The sequence below is a fragment of the Chelonia mydas genome, chromosome 6, assembly GCF_015237465.2.
Source record: "Chelonia mydas isolate rCheMyd1 chromosome 6, rCheMyd1.pri.v2, whole genome shotgun sequence".
NCBI classification, from domain to species: domain Eukaryota; kingdom Metazoa; phylum Chordata; order Testudines; family Cheloniidae; genus Chelonia; species Chelonia mydas.
The window spans coordinates 109,265,496-109,285,482 of NC_051246.2; the positions used below are offsets into that span (position 1 = coordinate 109,265,496).

Here is a 19,987-nt window from a genome sequence, read left to right on the forward strand (position 1 = left end):
ATCAGAGGTTCTCAAACTGTGGTGGTCCGTGAGCTCCATTCAGGTGGTCCGAGGATAGTTCCTTCTCAGGTGCGCGCCTGGGCAGCTGCACATGAGAGAATGAAGGGCCACCTACCTAATTAGTGGAGCCGCTCAGGCATGGCTCCACTAATTAGGTGCCTGGACCCTGGAGAAGATGCACATGTAAGGTGAGGTGGTGGCCTTGGGGAGAGTAGGGAATAGGTGGGAGGGGCAGTGGGGTGAGAAGAGGGGGTGGAGTGAATTTGGGACATGCAGGGCTGCAGTGGCCAGAGAAAGGCAACTTTCCCCAGCTCCAGAACTGCGGCTGTTGGGGAGAGGCAGCCCTCCTTCCCAGCCTCAGTGCCGTGGCTGCTGCGGGGGACAGAGGGAGAGACTCCCTTCCTTCCCAGCCCCAGCTCAGGGGCTGCCGCGGCAGGGGAGAGATGAAGAGACCCCTCTCTGCCCCAGCTCGTGGGCTGCCGTGGCGGGGGAGAGAGGGCATAGGCGCTGACTCCATGGGTGCTCCGGGGCTGGAGCACCCATGGGGAAAAATTGGTGGGTGCTCTGCATCCACCAGCAGCTCCCCTCCCCAGCCACCTGCCCCAGCTCACCTCCACCTTCGCTCCGCCTCCTCCCCTGAGCATGCCGCAGTGTCCTGCTTCTCCTCGCCAGTGCTTGCGCAGCGAAATACCTGTTTCACGTGGCAAGCGCTGGGAGGGAGGGGGAATTAGGGGGAACACGGCGTGCTCGGGGAAGAGGCGGGGCCGGGGTGTGGATTTGGGGAGGGGTCCAATAGGGGCAGGGAGGGGGCGGAGTCGGGGCAGGACTGGGGGCGGGGGGGGCATGAGTACCCACCGGCACCAAGGAAAGTTGGCACCTGTGAGAGAGGGCACATCCATTGCATTAGAAAGATAAGACTACTGATATTAAAATGAGTTGTGTGCTTTTATTTGTAGAACAAAAAAAGTTAATTATTATTACAGTTTTTTTTTATGTAGCACTTTTATCCAAAGCGCTTTACAATAGTTAGCTAATGGTACATACAACATTTGGAAAGATCACTAAGTGGTCTGCCGAGACTCGCAGCAATTTTCAAGTGGTCCACAAAAAAAAGTTTGAGAACCACTTATCTAGATAAAATAGTGATAAGCATAAATATAAAGATGGATGCTGATATGGTGTATATATTATATGGTGCACTTAGGTTGACAATATGCATAATTCATCCCCAAAACTTAAATTGTTGAGATATTTAAATCTGAAAATCAAGGCTTCTAAGTTCTAAAACCTGAACAGTGATAGCAGAACTTCTCAGCAGGACACAAGTGTATTCTGATCTGTGATCCTTAATATCAGAAACGTCACTTGGGAGAGTTTTGTCCCACTAAATCTGCTCAGTCACTTTACTGGTATCTTCTTGTCTTGTGTAATTTTCTATCCCAAAATTAAGAGATTCATTCTTACTGTACCTTGCCCCCTTGCTTAAGAACATTTTCTTTTAACAATACAACCTCTTCTGCTTTTCACTTGCTTGTATGAAAGGTAATTTTTATAGCTCTCAAAGGCCTCTGCCCCAAGGTGCTTACAATATAAATGAAATCAGAGAAATAGAAAAAGATGAAATCCCTTTTTTCTTCTTACTTGTGAATGGAGTGGAGCTAAATTTTAAAATCCCGAGCACCACCAAGCAGGAGTTTGCAGTGGAGATGCAGCAGGCCTTTAATGAGTCACACAGCTCACTCCCTGGACCGGAGATTGTTTTACATTAAGAGTCTTTGCAGTCTCTTCCCAACCTCGTCACCCTCCCCAGCCCACCCCGTTATGTGACTGTGTGGATGCTTCTCTACATCAGTGAATGATAAAACGCCTGGCCGCTGCCTTTTGGATGGGTCGAGTGGTTCAGTCATTTATTTCCATTAGCAAATCTGTCTGCCCGGCCCTTCTGTGTGCTGGGAGCGGTGGCTGCTTCCCCATCTGGTGGCAAAAAGGAGCTCGGCTCGGCCCGCCCGGCAGAGCAGCCAAAGTCCGTGAGCAAGGAGCGTGGGAGGTTCGGGCTAGAGCGAGTGGCCAGAAATGGCTGCTTTGCTGCTCTGCCGAACACCAGACACATTCATCATCCCTCCTACTCCTCCTTCTCACCCCCCTTCCGCACCCCGCCTTCTCTTTCACTTTCTTTTTCTCCTTCTCCATCTCTCTCCCCCCTCCCCACCCCTCCCTGCGGCCGCCCGGCAGCGCTTTCACGCCTAGCTGAGCCGCAGCATCTCTCGCCCCGGGCCCGGCTCCTGTGCTGGTATTTCGGCCTCGCTGCTCGGAGGAGCGCCGCAGGCGGAGACCGCAGAGCTGGGCATCGCCCTTCTCGTCGGGGCTGGGGCAGGGGCTTCTCCCGGGATTCGGCTCGGCTACCCCTGCCTTGCCGGGGGGCAGACAGACGCAGCCCGCTCCCTCCCTGCCTGCCACCCACCAGGCGGAGAAGCAGCCCCACTGCCCCCAGCACTGCAGCGAGAATAGCCCCACTGGTCCCCGCACCCACCCCCGCGCGGGGCCGGAGGAGCCTCGACCGCCCCATCACTCCCCTCACCCCACCCATGAGAGGGAGCCGCTAACCAACCCCCTGACCCTCAGTGGGAGAAGTTGAACCAGCCCCCCCTCGCCAGTCACTGGGGGGGGGGGGAGAAGCAGCTCCCCAGTCACAAGTAGGGGAGAAGCAGCCCCCCAGTTACAGCGGAGGGAGAAGCAGCCCCCCCCCCCAGTCACCGGGAAGGGAGAAGCAGCCTCCCAGTTACAGGGGAGGGAGAAACAGCCCCCCCCCCGTTATAGGGAAGGGAGAAGCAGCCCCCTCCCAGTTACAGGGGAGGGAGAAACAGCACCCCCCCAGTCACAGGGAGGGGAGAAGCAGCCCCCACCCAGTCACAGGGGAGGGAGAAACAGCACCCCCTCAGTCACAGGGAGGGGAGAAGCAGCCCCCACCCAGTCACAGGGAGGGGAGAGCAGCCGCCCCCAGTCACAGGGAGGGGAGAGCAGCAGCCCCCCCAGTCACAGGGAGGGGAGAGCAGCAGCCCCCCCAGTCACAGGGAGGGAGAAGCAGCCTCTACTCTCCCCCTCTCGTCAGTGGGAGAAGCAGGGTCCCCCCCCGCCGCGCCACAGGCAGAGGAGAAGCGGCAGCCCGAGCCGCGGCGGAGTGAATGCGTTGTCATAGTAACTGACAGAGGCAGGCAGCAGGCCGGCCCCAGCCGCCTCAGCTCCTCGGTGTGTGGGTGAGAGCAGGGAGCCGCCGCCAGCGCCGGGCGGACAGAGGCCGGGGGAGCGGAGAGGGGAGCGCCGGGATGGAGGACGGATTCTCCAGCTACAGCAGCCTCTATGACACGTCCTCGCTGCTCCAGTTCTGCAACGGTAAGAGCGGGCTGGGCCCCGCCAGAGCCGCCCGCCCGGGTGCGGAGCTCGGTGCTCCCGCCTTGAGCGGGCCCGGGGCCGGCAGGCAGCGGGCCCCGGCGGCAGCCCGGACTGCGGGAGCTGCCTTGGAAGTGCCGCTGCGCCCTGGCTATCTGCAAGTGGGGGCTGAGTGCGGAGCCAGGACCGGGCTTGGCAAATCCCCCTTCCGCACCCTCTCCCGAGAGGGCTTTTCCCGGGCTCTTGTGGATCTTCGCCTCTGCTGAAACTGTGGAGCTCCTGATTTTCACTCCGGGGAAGAGGGAGGGGAAAACTTTGCCCCGCCGCCCTCCTATCCCTCAGCGCAAAGCGGACTATGTTTGCTGCTGCTACTGCTGCGTGTGGAGGGTATTAGGTGGCCCCCTTGTGCTGAACTTCCTTGGCATCTGGTTCGTTCGTGTGCGTGGGTCTGTAACAACGATCTGTTTTTCCCACATAGCGAAAAAGTGGACCCCCACCCCACCACTGTGTGTGCGTAAGACCCAGCTCTGCATTTGAATGTGCACGAGCCACCACCTTGTTGGTAAAACCATGTCCAACTGACACGTGTTTATTTCACATCACCATGTCTTGTATGAAGGGGTGGGGGGGGGGAGAGTTGAAAGTTGTAAGTACTGTAATGTGCATTAGTTAAAGATTTTCTCTCTGAGGGTTTCATGTTTTGTGTATTGCTGGAGATTTGTTACATGTGTATACTTAAGATTTATGATCCCAAGTGAGGCTATTTTTAGGATAAAATGCTGGGTTGAAACTAAACCCATCAGTTACTAAGTTCTGTAGTTTCTGACATATTTCATAGGAGGGATTTGTTCAAATCGCAGTTGTGCTTGGATGACTGTGTGAAAGAGATGCAGCTGAATTTGCAATAAAAGAGCATAAAAAAAAAAGGAAAGGGGAATAACCAATACCATCAGAGGAAATACTGATATAATTGGCCTTGCAGGATGGTTGGAGGTATGTTTATTTTGATTAGCTGGTGTTTGTAGCTGCTTGGGGAAAATATTTAAGGTAACTTTAAAGTAATATAAAATTTTTAAAAATAATACTAACAATAGAATGCATCAAAAATGTAGAGTTTTTAATTGCAAATCTTAGAACCCAGACTAAAATGTTTGAAAATTTGTTTATCCTTTACCACTAAAATTGTAAGTGTAAATGCAGTATTTTTTCTCAAAAGTTTTACTAAATATTGAATGAGCACATATCTTTTATTCCTTCTTCCCCAGATTCCTTGTAATAATCAACCAGATTCTAGCTGTTCAGGTACTAGTGAGAAGGGAAAGTTAAATTGTTTTAGGAGGGCAACTACTAAAACCACAGCTGCAAAACTTCTGTTGAACAAATAGTGATGATGATAAATGCTGCCTGATTTTTCTAGGGGGAAGACCTAGGCTAGCTGTGGAACATAAGAATATACTAACACTTTGCAGAATGTTGAGAATACGATGCATGATCCATGTAATAGATTATTATGTGCTGCATATACTTTATTTTCTGCATCCCTCAGAACATTAAACTTGACCTTTTTGTATTAGTATTATTAGTTTGTCTGTTAGTAGACTTATACATTATGCTTAAATTTAGAGAATAATTAATTTTGTTTCCAGGGAGGAACTACATTATAGGTAATACTTTAGCCTCTATAATATATTAGTGAGTTGTTTTGCTGAGCAAAATTTCTAGATTACTTTCTTTTTAGGTCATTAGTGATATACATTTGTGAGCTGTAATAGCTGTCCCTCTGAATAGGTTAAAGAGAATATTATCTGTTGGACATAAATTTCCTATATTGACTTTGTGACTCTGGATAGATCATTGTGAATGCTGTAAATATGCTACAATACATGCTAGACAAAAGTTTAAAATCTCATTTCATCCCTTCCACATTAACTGTTTGAAGGTGGATGAATGAATTATTTACCTGTTTCTTCTGTAACATAAGACTTCTAGGTATTTTAAAAATCATATAATAGCAGATATCACAGATTGTATAATAAGTTAGTCCATTTTATGTGGCATTGTATTAGGGTGACCAGACATCCCGATTTTATAGGGACAGTCCGATATTCGGGGCTTTGTCTTATATAGGTCCTATTAACCCCCACCTCCTGTTCTGATTTTTCACAGTTGCTATCTGGTCACCCTACATTGTGTATGTAGATTGTTCTGTATACAGGAAGAACAAATGGCTGGATCCTGCAGCTTTTCCTTACATGAGTTAGTTTTCAATGAGACTTTCAAGGTGGGTGAGGTAATATCTTTTATTGGACCAACTTCTGTTGGTGAGAGAGACAAGCTTTCCATCTTACATAGACCTCTTCAGTGAGACTAACTTACATGATGAAAGGCTAGAGAATTGGACTCACATTCTCTGCCCTGAGGAGATCAGATAATTCAAACAAACCAGTGTGGCCCATGGGAAAACAACAAAGACAGAAGATACTAGTGGAGGTGCTGTATTTGAAAGTGGAGAGGAAGATTGCTTCATGGGCATTTGAGAAGCTCTTGCATGCATAATGGGTTGGTGTGAAAGATGGTATAAGGCTGAGAGTAGGGGAGAGAGTAACAGGGAACAGTTAGAAGATTGGAGACAGCATAGACTGGAAGTGGCAGAGATCTGAGGAGCAAAGAAACGTGTTTGGCGCCTCAGAGAGGAACACAATTTCAAAACCCATATTTTGTATAGAGTGGCCTAGGGAAAAGTAATATGTGAGGAGGGCTGATAGGTAGAACTTGCAAAGATAATCATTGTGTGTTTCAAGGTTTTCTATGTTGAGAGGAAATGATTCATTTTAGTATTTTAAGAGAAGAAATAATGGGAGCTACTGGCAGCTTGGAACTGAGGGGTGTAGGGACAAAAGAAAAATCAAAGATTCATGCACTAGGCAGGGTTAAAATGTGTTTGATGGAGAGGATAGTGTAATGATCAGAGTAATTAGAGAAAAGAGGGTGAGAAGAAACAGAAGAAAAATAAGCTTTTTCATCTTCATTTTGAGTTGTTTTGTTTGTTTGGTATCCAAAAGCCTAGGGGTAAATTCTTTACACAATTAGTTGGTTAAAGCAAGTGCTCCAGCCTTTTCATTTTATGGAACACCAGGAAGGGTTTAATAGACCACAGTGTGAGAACCACTAGGTTAGTGGGTGGAAATGTCAGTCACGAGTCACAGCTTCTATTTCTGGCTCTGCCACTAACTCACACTGTGGCTTTGGGAAAGTCACTTAATTTCTTCGTGCCTCAGTTTCCGTATCTATAAACTGGGAGCAAACAGTGCAACCCTAGTATAGTGGGGTTTAATAAGTTAGTTTGCAAATCACCTTGAGATCTTCAGAAGAAAGTCTCCCTAGATATGCAAAATATTTTATTGTTTTAAAGTTAGGTGGTGCATGTGTACATACTGCTTTTTTTCAAGTAAGACACTACCAGTTTCTCCTATTGATGACTGTCTTGTGTATGTTTGACAGAAGTTACATTAAGGCACCTTCTCGGCAAGCAGAGCAGTCTTTATAACAAACAGATACCCATAATTGACTTGGAATGTTAGAAATTAGCTCTTGGATAACATTTCTCAGGCTTGATTATGGAGAGCCTATCTAATATTAGAATAACTTTGCTATTATTCTTAGGAAGGAAGCCATTAAGTTTACCTAGCATATACAGTTAGTCATTGTAAAAAGAAAAGAAGTACTTGTGGCACCTTAGAGACTAGCAAATTTTATTTTGCATATCTAGGAAGACTTTCTTCTGAAGATCTCAAGGTGATTTGCCAACTAATTTAATAAACCCCACTACAGTAGGGATGCACTATTTGCTCCCAGTTTATAGACAAGGAAACTGAGGCACGAAGAAATTAAGTGACTTTCCCAAAGCCACAGTATGAGTTAGTGGCAGAGCCAGAAATAGAAGCTGTGACTCGTGACTGACATTTCTACCCACTAACCTAGTGATTCTCACACTGTGGTCTATTAAACCCTTCTTGGTATTCCATAAAGTGAAAAGGCTGGAGCAATAAATTTGTTAGTCTCTAAGGTGCCACAAGTACTCTTTTTCTTTTTTGCTGATACAGACCAACACGGCTGCTACTCTGAAATTAGTCATTGTGTTATTAATTTGTTCTCTAAATTCAAAAGCAGCATTGTTGAATTAGTGAGAAAGATGTTCAGACCAAATACCATTTCTCAAAATAGAAGAGGGAGTGGAAGTATTAAAAGTGGCATTTTGACTGTTAACTAAATGTATTCTTAAGCTTGCATTTCAGCCCTGTCTCTGTTTTATGAATTGTTTTGATAGGGAGAATCGTCCTGGATGTGGAGGTCCACGGATTAAGTCACACACAGAAATTACACTGCACCCTTCTTATTGCCAGCTGAATTCTGAGATGCAGGGGTGACCCTTGGTAGGTCAGTGAAGGAATCAGGATGTGGGCAGAGGTTTGAAAACTGCATGGATCCACTGACCACAGTTCTGTATGTAGAAGTTGTAGTAACCACTGTGATCCACTGCACATCCCTGGTGCTGCAGTAATAGCTATGGACCTGCTTAATGAGTGTCCAGGATCCAGGTGATGGAATTCAGGCCCCCAGTGTTCCTATTTTCTGCAAAAAGCCCATTTACTGAGAGTTTGCACAGGGTGTGAGCTTTTATCCTTAAATCTTAATACAGCACTTTAAACATCAAGAGATTGTCACAGATACAGGCAGTTAGCTAGAGGGTGAAAGTAAAACTGTCAAATATTTATTTTTGCAACTACAGACTTTTTGCATGAAAATACACTTTCAAATGTAGAATCTATTTGTGTAGAACACAATAATAAACTTTAATAAATTTTACCTCAGCAATGGGTAGAAAGGACCACCTGATAAATTCATTTTTTTTCATCCTATCCCTGTTTAAATCAATGGGAGATATTGTACCGATAAACCATGAGTATAAGAATTTTCCAGTTTTGTCCCAAATTTGTACCTGGTCACTTATCTGAAATTCATGTTAGACTTTTTATGAAACCCTGATTTTGCAAAGGATGCCATGACTGTAATTAAAACTGGGTTTGCTTTTCTATCAAAAGTATAACTGCTAGCAGTAATGTCTTAAACCCTAAATTTTCCTTAAGTGGTAGACTAAGCGTTAAGATACCTTACCCGCTAGATTGAATTTTTGTTTTTCATTTATGTAAATAAAGACAATAATAGTGAAATACAAAGAAAACACAGAGGATCACCTGCCATGAAGATTTTTGCCATATAATAGCTCTATGTGGCCATGTTGGTAGTAAGTGGTAAAGTCACAGAAATGTTGTTAGTTTCAGGGGAGAAAATAAATTAGCTTGGGCCTTGGTTCATGTGATCGTGGTCATCTTCAGTTGTTTGTTTCAATTTATATCCATCTTTAGTGCCCATCTGAGCACTCTGACAAACATTAAAACTCAGAATAGTTAATACAATCAACAATTGCAATATAATAAAAATAGACTTCCTATACTTTAATAGTTATCCACCACTGGTGAAATAAATACATATACTCTACTCCCTACAACCTACCTTCTCACTAGATGCCTGTATCTGGAGATGAGCCTTGTAGCAGATGGATTTGGGGAGAGCCAAATTCAGAACCAAGGGATCTTAATGGAGAATGCCCTGCCAACGTCTCCCTCCCTTTAAACTTAACTACAGCAACAGTGGATGGGTGAGGGAATTAGCAATGGGATATAGAGTCTATTCCAGTGATTCTCAACCAGGGGTCCGGGCCCCCTTGGGGCACTGCGAGCAGGTTTCAGGGGGGCCGCCAAGCAGGATGAGGGTTAGATTCACTGGGGCCCAGGGCAGAAAAACAAAGTCCCACTACATGGGGCTGAAGCCCGGGGCCCTGAGCCCTGCTACCTGGGGCTGACGCAGAAGCCTGAGCAACTTAGCTTCGCGGTGCCCCCTGTGCTGTGGTGCCCCGGGCAGTTGCCCTGCTTGTTACCCCTTAATGCCCGCCCTGGCTTTTATATGCAGAAAACCAGTTGTGGCACAGGTGGGCCGTGGAGTTTTTATAGCATGTTGGAAGCGGGGGGAAGAAAGAAAAAGGTTGAGAATGCCTGGTCTATTCACCTTGTGGGTTACTGGTTCAAATCTAGCAAAGGTTGGTAGTGATAGAAAGTTGTCTCTTTGTTACTTTCCAGAAATGATGTGAAATGAATCAGGTCTTAATTCAGTTCTCTGTGGACAGATGTACACATCACAATACACTATGCACAAATGCATAACTGGCACTGCTTGATGCTTTTATTGTTAGTCTTATAAGAAGTACAAAATTGAATAGGACATAGATATTAAACTATCTCACCTCTTATCCCTAGAGCCATTTCTTCCAGGAGTACATTTTGAGTTCACATGGAGAAGCTTGCAATGTTCGTATTAGCTTTGTAGATCAGTGGAAGACTTCATTCAGTAGCTAGAGCTGCTAATCTTGTATCTTCAGTGAGTGTTAATTTAATACCTGATAATAAAAAATGTTAATGGATGAAACGTCATCCTTTTCTTCGGTATTTTCCTTTCATCTGTCTTACTGCCCTTTTAAATGAAAGCAACAGAGAATCTATCTTTTGATACCTCCGTGTTCATACCACAGAATTTTGAGGATGTGTGGAATATCAGATATTTTTTAATCAAACATTTATGCTTACTTAGTGAAAGTGTGTGGAGCCACACAAAGCCCTTGTGCATCACATATCTACCATGCTGAGGGCTTAATGGGGTGAAAGCAGTACAGAGAGCCTTGTATGTACACTGAACTAGGGTGAATTTTACTTACAAACATTACCCAGTTTTCTTCTGAAGTAACACTGTATTAAGTGCGGCCCGATAAAACACTATCTAGCTTTAATTTCAGGAACAGACTTCTTTTCCCCCCATTTTTTGTTGCATGTAACAGTTTATTTTTTGAGGTCACAGACTACTTTGTAATTGCTGATTGATTCACAGAAGAACTGGAGAAAGTTTTAAAAATAGCATCTATGGACTATTATAAATTATGCAATTTCCCTCTCCCCAAAAAAAGTATTCATAAACCCATAATATTGTACATTTGTTAATGTGGTAAATGTCTGTGGAATACAGTTGTATATTTATATATATATATATATATACACACACACATACGCACACATTAGGGCTGTCAAGCAATTAAAAAAATTAATCACGATTATTCGCACTGTTAAACAATAATGGAATACCATTTATTTAAATATTTTTGGATGTTTTCTACATTTTCAAATATATTGATTTCAGTTACAACACAGAATACAAAGTGTACAGTGCTCACTTTATATTTATTTTTGATTACAAATATTTGCACTGTAAAAACCAAAAGAAATAGCATTTTTCAATTCCCCCATTACAAGTACTATAGTGCAATCTCTTTATCATGAAAGTTGAACTTACAAATGTAGAATTATATACAAAAATAACTGCATTAGAAACAAAACAATGTAAAACTGTAGAGCCTATAAGTCCACTCAGTCCTACTTCTTGTTCAGCCAATCACTCAGACAAACAAGTGTGTTCACACTTGTGGGAGATAATGCTGCCCGCTTCTTGTTTACAGTGTCACGTGAAAGTCAGAATAGGTGTTCACATGACACTTTTGTAGCTGGCGTCACAAGATATTTACATGCCAGATGTGCTAAAGATTCATATGTCCCTTCATGTTTCAACCACCATTCCAGAGGACATGTGTCCATGCTGATGACGGGTTCTGCTCGATAATGATCCAAAGGAGTATGGACTGATGAATGTTCATTTTTATCATCTGAGTCAGATTCCACCAGCAGAAGGTTGTTTTTCTTTTTTGGGGTTCTGGTTCTGTAGTTTCTGCATCAGAGTGTTGCTCTTTTAAGACTTCTGAAAGCATGCGCCACACCTAGTGCCTCTCAGATTTTGGAAGACACTTCAGATTCTTAAACCTTGGGTCGAATGCTGTATCTTTAGAAATTTCACATTGGTAACGTCTTTGCATTTTGTCAAATCTGCAAAGAAAGTATTCTTAGAACAACTTGTGCTTGGTCATCATCCGAGACTGATATTACATGAAATATATAGTAGAATACGGGTAAAACAGAGCAGGAGACATACAATTCTTCCCCCAGGAATTCAGTCACAAATTTAATTAACATGTTAGTTTTTCAACAAGTGTCATCAGTATGGAAGCATGTCCTCTGGAATGGTGGCCAACGCATGAAGGGGCATACGAATGTTTAGCATATCTGGCACGTAAATACCTTGCAATGCCAGCTACAAAAGTGCCATGCGAACGCCTGTTCTCACTTTCAGGTGACATTGTAAATAAGAAGCGGGCAGCATTATCTCCCATAAATGTAAACAAACTTGTTTTTCTTAGCGATTGGCTGAACAAGAAGTCGGACTTAATGGACTTGTATGCTCCAAAGTTTTACATTGTTTTGTTTTTGAGTGCAGTCATGTAACAAAAAAAAAAACCTACATTTGTAAGTTGCACTTTCATGATAAAGAGAATGCACTATAGTACTTGTGTGAGGTGAATTGAAAAATACTATTTCTTTTATCATTTTTACAGTGCAAACATTTGCAATAAAAATAATGTAAAATGTACACTTTGTATTATGCATTGTAATTAAAATCAATACATTTGAAAATTTAGAAAAACATCCAAAATATTTAATAAATTTCAATTGGTATTCTATTATTTAACACTGCGATTAAAGCTACAATTAATCAAGATTAATTTTTTTGAGTTAATCATATGAGTTAACTGCGATTAATCAACAGCCCTAATATATATAGTGTTAATTCCAATTTGTTACAATTTAATTAAACAGAAGTTATTTTAATCCATGTTTTAACACTGTATTGGCTAAAAAAAATACAGCATAAGGGAGAATTCCGCAATAATAGACAACCATCATTAGGAAATCTGTGTCAGCGTGGATAATATGAAGTGAAACCATCAGTATTAAGTATTTTATCATAAATAAAACAACAGTCAGAATTGTAAATTAAATCATTGGGCTCTCACTAGGAAATCATGTTTTATCTGATCATCAAAGAGTTGTTTAAAAATTAGTGGTACTTTACAGTGCTGATAAAATGTGTTTTAATTTCTAATTAAATATACCAAAATTCATTTTTGTACTGAAGTCTAAACTACATGCAGATAATTTAAAATGGATTTAAAAATTTCTTTAGAAGTAAATTATTAAACCATTAAGTCAAACAATTCTATATTATTAAGTCTTAATAAGTTTGATTCTGATTTTTTTCTCCTGGAAGTTTAAGGTGAAATATGTCAAGTTGATGTTGCAATTGCTTTTCTGTCACTGGGAACTTTGGTAGGCCACAGTGGAAAGTTTTTACTTTTCATCTTTATGGGTGTAGGATAAGGTTGGGGGAGGAATAAATAGGGAAGTTGTCTACAATAATCTATTTAGAGTTATTTGCAATGGACACAATAATCATGTCAATAGAAGCAACTGAAAGTTTATAGAAGGGGACAGACTTTGGCTCAGTCAGCCTGTCCATCCTCCATGAAACTAAATTTAAAATGCTCATCCATTACATGATTAAAATGTGGAAGTAGCTTCCTGGGGATTTTTAGGGAGATGGGGTGGGGATAATGATACGTTAGCATGATTTCACTGAATTAGTAATTTGGAAAGTAATTAAGTGAGATTGCCCACACTCCATTACTTTCAATGTGTGAAATCTGACATGGTCCATCATTTTCTTGTCTTCCCTTGAAATGACCTATGATTGAATAAATATAATCTGCTTGTACTAAAATTTGTGTCAGAAATCTCTAGTAATTGCCTTATAGAGTTTTAAATCTGAAATAAACATCTGGTGTTAATGTACAATTTGCATTCATTAACAGTATAGCTACTAATAGCAAGGCATTGAGCGATGACCTCCTGAGGTCCCTTCCAACCCTGATATTCTATGATTCTGTGATTCTGTGATACTCTAGTTGCTTGGAAAATTATGTAAACCTCTTGTGGGCAAGAAGGAAATCAAATATTTTTTTATTTTTAATTATACCTTTATAATCTGGCAGAATCCACTCTTTCATATTGCACATGCCATCTTACACTTAATAATGTTAAAGCTGCCTGAGAATCATATTATGCATTTGAAATATTGTCTTCAGCATTCTCTAGAGCAAAGTTCTCAGAAGCTTAGGTTTCTAAAATTGGAGATAAATCTTGCCTGGGTGAAAATAGGCACATTTGTAGGTGCAAATAGAACAGAGATGTCTATGATCTTTATACCTAGAGCAGGTAAAAAAGTAAAAAAAAAATCAGGAATATCTTTGTAAAATTATTTTATTTTACTGAAACTTGAAAAATTTCAATCAGCCTAATTTTGCCGAACCACACTGAAAAAACTTGAAATCTCCAGCTGTAGTTTTTTTAACAGGGATTAGATGACAGAAGTATGAGCAGTAAGAAGTCAAGACTGGAAATTACCTGAGGCTGTAGGAGGTTCTGCTGCTCCTGTCAAGAGCGTTATTGGAAGCATATTGTTTTTACAAACAGCAAGCAAAACTACAGTTCTAAAACTTGAGAAATGCTGATAGTTTTTGCTAAATATAGTATTAAATATAGTGGTATTACCCCTCTCCCCCCCCGAAAATGGTTTAAACTATATAGGCCTATTATTAGCTAATGAGAAATCCTCACTGATAAACCCCAAATTCAGATGCTACTTTGAATCTTTTCTGCAAATTTTTTTGGATGGCACCAAAAATCTTTTTGGATGGCACTTTTCTGAAGACTCCATTGCAGGGGCCAAAAGGTGGGTCTTCTGACTCTTCCTTCCAACCCTGAACTGGTGACACAGTTCAAAGTAAATTACATGGCATTTCCCTATCAGTTGTAATCCAGATTACACTGAACACCAGAGAGGGAAAGTGCATGATGGCCTGTTGGAGGTAGCTGGGGTTAGGGTCTGGCTAGCTTGCTGAAGTTCGGACTAGTCTTTATTTGAAACTTGCTGAAGTTCAGACTAGTTTTTATTAGAAACAGTCTCTCCATCCCTAGTTGTTACACACTGCTGTATATCTGCGTTATATTTTTCCAAAGATAGACCAAAATTATAGGTCATTGACAGCTGTGGGTGCTAAACTCATCTGAAAAATCAGACCACTTTGATTTAGGTCCCAAAACACAGATTCAGAAACCTAAATTAAAGCACCCAACGCTTCATACATTTTGTTCATACCTACGTCCAACTACAGTTAAATCAACTTTAAAAAAAAGGTTTTGTGTAAGAAAAGTCTCTCTTCTGATCCAAAGGTAACATACTGAAAACATTTATATATATGTTTATATATATGGTCCTATTAAAGTCAGTGGGAGTTTTGCCATTGACTTCAGTAGGGTTAGGACTTCACTCTCTGAAGTCAGTTGCAAAACTCCCTCTTACTTCAATACGGCCAGGATTTCAGCCAGAACTCTGTGCTTTAACTAATGTATACTTAATATACACAAGTAATCTGGAAGAAGTATTCACTTACTGTCCTAAGCAGCTGATATGTATCATCCCAGAAGTGACTGTATTTCAATATAGGATGTAGTAATCTTCATTGTGTGAAGTTATTTTTATAAACTGTTTTGGGATTCTTTTTGGATGAACAGTTTTATACATACTATTATTTATTATTTTTAAGTTAAGTACTTATGTAAACATGTGTAGGATTGGACACCTTACTGAGTAATGCTTGATAATGCAAGCTCCCTCAGCTCACACTGAAGTTAATCTAATGAGATGGTCAGCACCTCAGAAGATTGAGCCCGAATTTTCTGATTCAGGAAAGCACTTTAGAATGTGTTTAAATGTTGTCCTGAATAGGGATACTTTCTGGAATCAGTAAATTTATGAGCAAAAAAGTTTAAAAGAAAAAACAAAGGACAGTACATCACAAAGTGTACTTGATTTTATTTTGTTAGTTGTCATTCATATTAATTTATTTATATTTTTACATTCTTTATATTCTGCATTATATTTGTAAAAATACTAAAATCTTATTAATGAGACCCTTCTAGCCCTTACAGTAGTCTGGTTTTGTGATTCCTGTTATATCTTTAATGAGAGGTGAGGAGAGACCACCAATCTTTTTATGTAGATTATACATTTTGTGGTATTGCAGATATGGATTTTTGAGGCTGCGCTGTATATTTTTCTTGAGAAGAGACCGTTAGTAATGTTAACAAGTCAGTTAAGGACTCAGGTTGCACTTGAACAGCAGTTTTATAGTTTTATCAAAATTATTTTTCAATAATCCTACTGTAGATACTGAAGATGGAAAATTCATGATGAAAAATTTATTAGCTCTGGATTCCTTGAGAGCAAAGACCAGTGGGTTACACTGAATTAAGCCCCATTCCTGCAACATGTAGTACGTGGACACATGGCTGCATTTGTGCCTTGCCCCAGTAATTTTAATGTCCATAGCAGTCTGCCTGCCTGCTGCCCATTGCAGGATTGAGGCCTTATTATATAGCTCGTTACTATCACTGTTTCTAAGGCAGTATAAAGAAGAACATCAGAAAGTTATTTCTGTTCTTGCAGTATGGTTGATTGCCATCAATGATAATGGAGTATGCTTTTACTTCACTTTATATGTCAAGGAAATGTCTAAAAGAATGTAATATATAACATTATTAGAAGAAAACTTTCTCAGGTTTCTTTCAATAAATTGCATATTTTTTTGGTGTTAGGAAAAATAGGTTAAAACACTAGATTGCTTTCTCATTTCCTTTAATAGCACACATTTTCAACTGAATATGTCAAATGTTATGTTAAAATATAACATGGGACTAAATGTTCACTTATGGGTTTAAAAAATATGTCTATAGTTCATGTTACTCAAGTGCTTTATAGTTACAATTCAGTAATTTGTGTTAAAAGTAGAAGAAGAAAGTCTAATTCATCTAGGCTCTCACAAAGGATATTGTGGTATGGCGACTGTGCCTTTAAGGACTGAGCTTCCCAGATAGTCTGGGCAGGGCAGTATGAAGATCCTATTATGCACAGCCAGTTGGAACAGAACAAGGCAGATTTCCTGCAAGCTCCTTAAGCACTGAGTGATAACTGAACAGCACAGATAAATATTTACATTTAATTGCTTTGTATTGTGTTCATGGCTTTAAGAATATTTTAAATCCTTAGTGATAGCCTGTTTTATCTGAATATCAACTCCAATATGTCATGCCATTACTGAAGCAGCAGATATGACAGAGGGAATGGGAATGCCAGAGTGAACAGGAACGAGTGAATAACTGCCCATACCCTATCTGTAATTTCTGGGTAAGGACTAGAACTATGGTTAGCAACCACTTACTTTAAGAGATAGGCTTAGAATTAAGGATGTGGTTCATTCATGTTGAAGGAGTGTGGGGGAGTACATTCCACTGGCCCTATTTCATGTTTTTTGTAGGGCAAGACTGGGAAAAGAAAAATTGTTGTTTGCACATAGCTGTCTCTGGTTTGGTAAAGTTTGCCTTATCTCTGTTTAACACACATTTGAGTAAAAATCAGTTTATACATTTTTGTAAAGCACTTTGAAGATGAAAAACACCACAGGAGAGAGTTTTTGTGTCTGAGTGTGGATTAAATAAAACACCACCACAGATCAGGGAGGATGGCTGAAGGATGTGAAAGAGGATAGACTGCCTCCTTCACATGTTAGGAGATGGGAAAGTGTGTAGGGCTGCTGAGGGTAAGGGGGTAAGCTACCTACAATTGTGGGAGCCTAAAGATTGGGTGGCAACATTGAGCTGGGGAGAGTGGTTATATTGAGGGAAAAGAGAAGTTTGAGACATCCAAATGAGTGTGTGGAGCAATGGGGAAGACATGCAGCCACTATTGACTGTAAGGAAGAGTAAAGAAACAACTTTTGGCTACTACAGACTTGATTTAGATTTGAATTTGGTACATAAAGGTAGAAGGTTCCCTTACATTGTAAATATCCTCAACAATTCAGTATTGGACTGACTCCATAGCTCAGTTATTAGGGAAAGACTATTTTCATGCTGTAAAAGTAGAAGAGTGGTTCAGCGGTAACCAATTCCATGGATGAGATGTGTGTGTTCTGCTCTTGCAAATTCTAACCTGGGCTTCTCTAGCTGAAGCACCCTACTGAATACAGCTGACATAGTGAGTGAGGACAGCGATATAGCTGGGTCATAGCCCATTTAGGGATTTAAAGGTGAAGACCTGCTCCTTGAAGTGGATTCTGTTTTGGTCTCAAAAATCTCTTGAGCTAGAGGGACTCAGCAAATAAGGATCCTAAGCAAGAGAAAGCACCTGTCTAGTCTAATCCTATAGAATCTAAATGAGTGGAGTGAATAAAGCCAGCTAAAGTGGCTACATTGACTCCTTCAAGGCTTTCGCAAAAAGAAAAGGAGTACTTGTGGCACCTTAGAGACTAACAAATTTATTTGAGCATAGGCTTTCGTGAGCTACAGCTCACTTCATCGGATGCATTCAGCTCACTTCATTGGATGCATTCAGTGGACTGAATGCATCCGATGGAGTGAGCTGTAGCTCATGAAAGCTTATGCTCAAATAAATTTGTTAGTCTTAGTCTCTAAGGTGCCACAAGTACTCCTTTTCTTTTTGTGAATACAGACTAACACGGCTGCTACTCTGAAACCTTCAAGGCTTTGTAGGCTTTGTCATATTTGACAGATAAATCCAGAAACAATCTCTTTGGCTGCTAAACTGCCAACCCAGGCATTTATGGCTCAGAAGGGGGGTGGGTATGTGTATATAGAGTGAGATGGGTGTACATTAGTTTTTTCCCCTTACTATATTTATTTTTGTATGAATTTAATTTTTTTAAATAAATGCTTACCCTCAGGAGCTTTTGTTGTCTGCTGAACTTGGCAGCTTCATCTTTAGCTTGAGTTTCTAGGCATGTTCAGTATGAAGTCTTTGAAGTAGCTGCGGCCTGGCTGAAGCTGCTCTCAAGAAGGGGGTGGGGAAGGACAATAAAATACACACTTTTATCACTTTTTTCTCTGCAGCATGTTTTGAGCCATGCAGCTATGTCAAAGACTTCGCACAAAACACCATTTGACATTGACTATATGCCAGTTTCAGCAGACACCAAAGGTCTTAGAGTCCTAAAGAACCTGGGGCCTCAAGTGGTTTCATTTTAAGTGGATTACAGTCAACAGAAAAATAGAACCATTATAGAATTTGTCAAGTCTTAAAACATTAACCAACTCCAGTTTTAGAAGTGGAATGCCACACTCCAGAGAGAGGCAATATGGTCTAATGAATTGAACACTGAGTCTAGAAGGCAGAGACTTTAGAATGCTCATCCTGACTGTTTGGCCCTGGGCAGGTTACTTAGGCTTTTTCTATTTAGTTTTTCCCTCTGCAAAATGGGATAGTGTTACCTACATCACACGGGTATTGTGGAGATTAATTAAATATATGTAAAGTGTAGTACGTTGTAAATATTCAATATAATTTACTACTCCATGTTACAGGGTTATGAGATTTACAATCTGCTGCTTGAGGCTCATGATTTTTGAGGTCATGTTTTACCATTTCATCTGAGGCATGTGTCTGTCTCAGCAACTGAATGTTGTTACCTGATTCCTCACAGAGAACACACATGTTGGAATTGATCATTGGTCTTAGAATTAAATTAAATGATTTGGTTCAGCTTAGAGCTCTGAAGATCCTCTTCTTCAGAGTACAAGAGTTTGTTTCTCAGTCCTCACTTGACCTGATGTTCAACAGAGTGAAATTTTATTTAGTTAAATATAGTTGTTTTCCATTGGTTTAACCAAATTCTACAGTGTCTCCATTTTCATAACAGCACCTGTACATGATGAAAGTCTTGCCGTGACTGGAACCTTAATTGCTTCTGTTACTACTATAAATTTGTTTTGGAGAACAGTGTAGTTGATCTGCTGATTCTAGTTGCAGGTTACCATAATATCTTCTAATGATCTTTTCTTCAACTTGCTAAATATTTATTCACTTCTTTTTACAAAGTATAGCATTCCTTCCTATTGAAATAAACTTGTAAACCTATACAATAAAACTTAAACCATTCTCTATATTAGAAAGTTACATTTTGCAGAAACTGAAATTCAGTAGGATCTCTTGACATGCAAATTTAGATGGTGATGTAAAGTCAAAATCATCCCAAGGAAGATTGCATCCAAGGCTGCATCCAAGGAACAGTCTTAGAGTAATTTAACTGCCTCTGGAGCTATAAAACGTGGGATGTTCTTGGACCTTTTGTAGGCTCTTACAGCCACAGATGCAAATTCACACTGAACAAAGCAGTATTCTAAAAATGACATTTTCCAGCAATGTTGAACTGCTGATTATTTTTACATGCCAGAGCTTGTGGATTATAAAAAAGTCATTGTTCGGAGGCTTCATCATGATACGAAGTAGGTTGTAAAAAGACAACCTGTGATGGCTGCCAGGGCCCTAAATATAGTCAATATGTAAAGTTGTGTGTAGTGTTTAATTTTCCTTAACCCAGCATTTGCTCACTCATAACCAGCCCTTACTATAATGA

General features: G+C 40.9%; 1 protein-coding gene across 8 annotated transcripts in view; it reads left to right on the forward strand.

The window, feature by feature from the left end:
• The window catches only part of EML1 (EMAP like 1), a 194,918-nt gene that overhangs the window by 55,291 nt on the left and 119,640 nt on the right, over positions 1 to 19,987 (forward strand). The window contains exon 1 of one of the 8 annotated variants that reach the window (XM_007064957.4): positions 2,218 to 3,390. The exons of 2 other annotated variants lie outside the window; for them this stretch is intronic. In XM_007064957.4, coding sequence (XP_007065019.2) covers positions 3,324 to 3,390 — 67 coding nt within the window. In that variant the 5' untranslated portion in view covers positions 2,218 to 3,323. Of the gene's footprint in view, positions 1 to 2,217; positions 3,391 to 19,987 lie in introns of those variants that run through there. 5 more of the 8 variants (XM_043549373.1, XM_043549371.1, XM_037900937.2 and 2 more) reach the window with 5 other exon arrangements.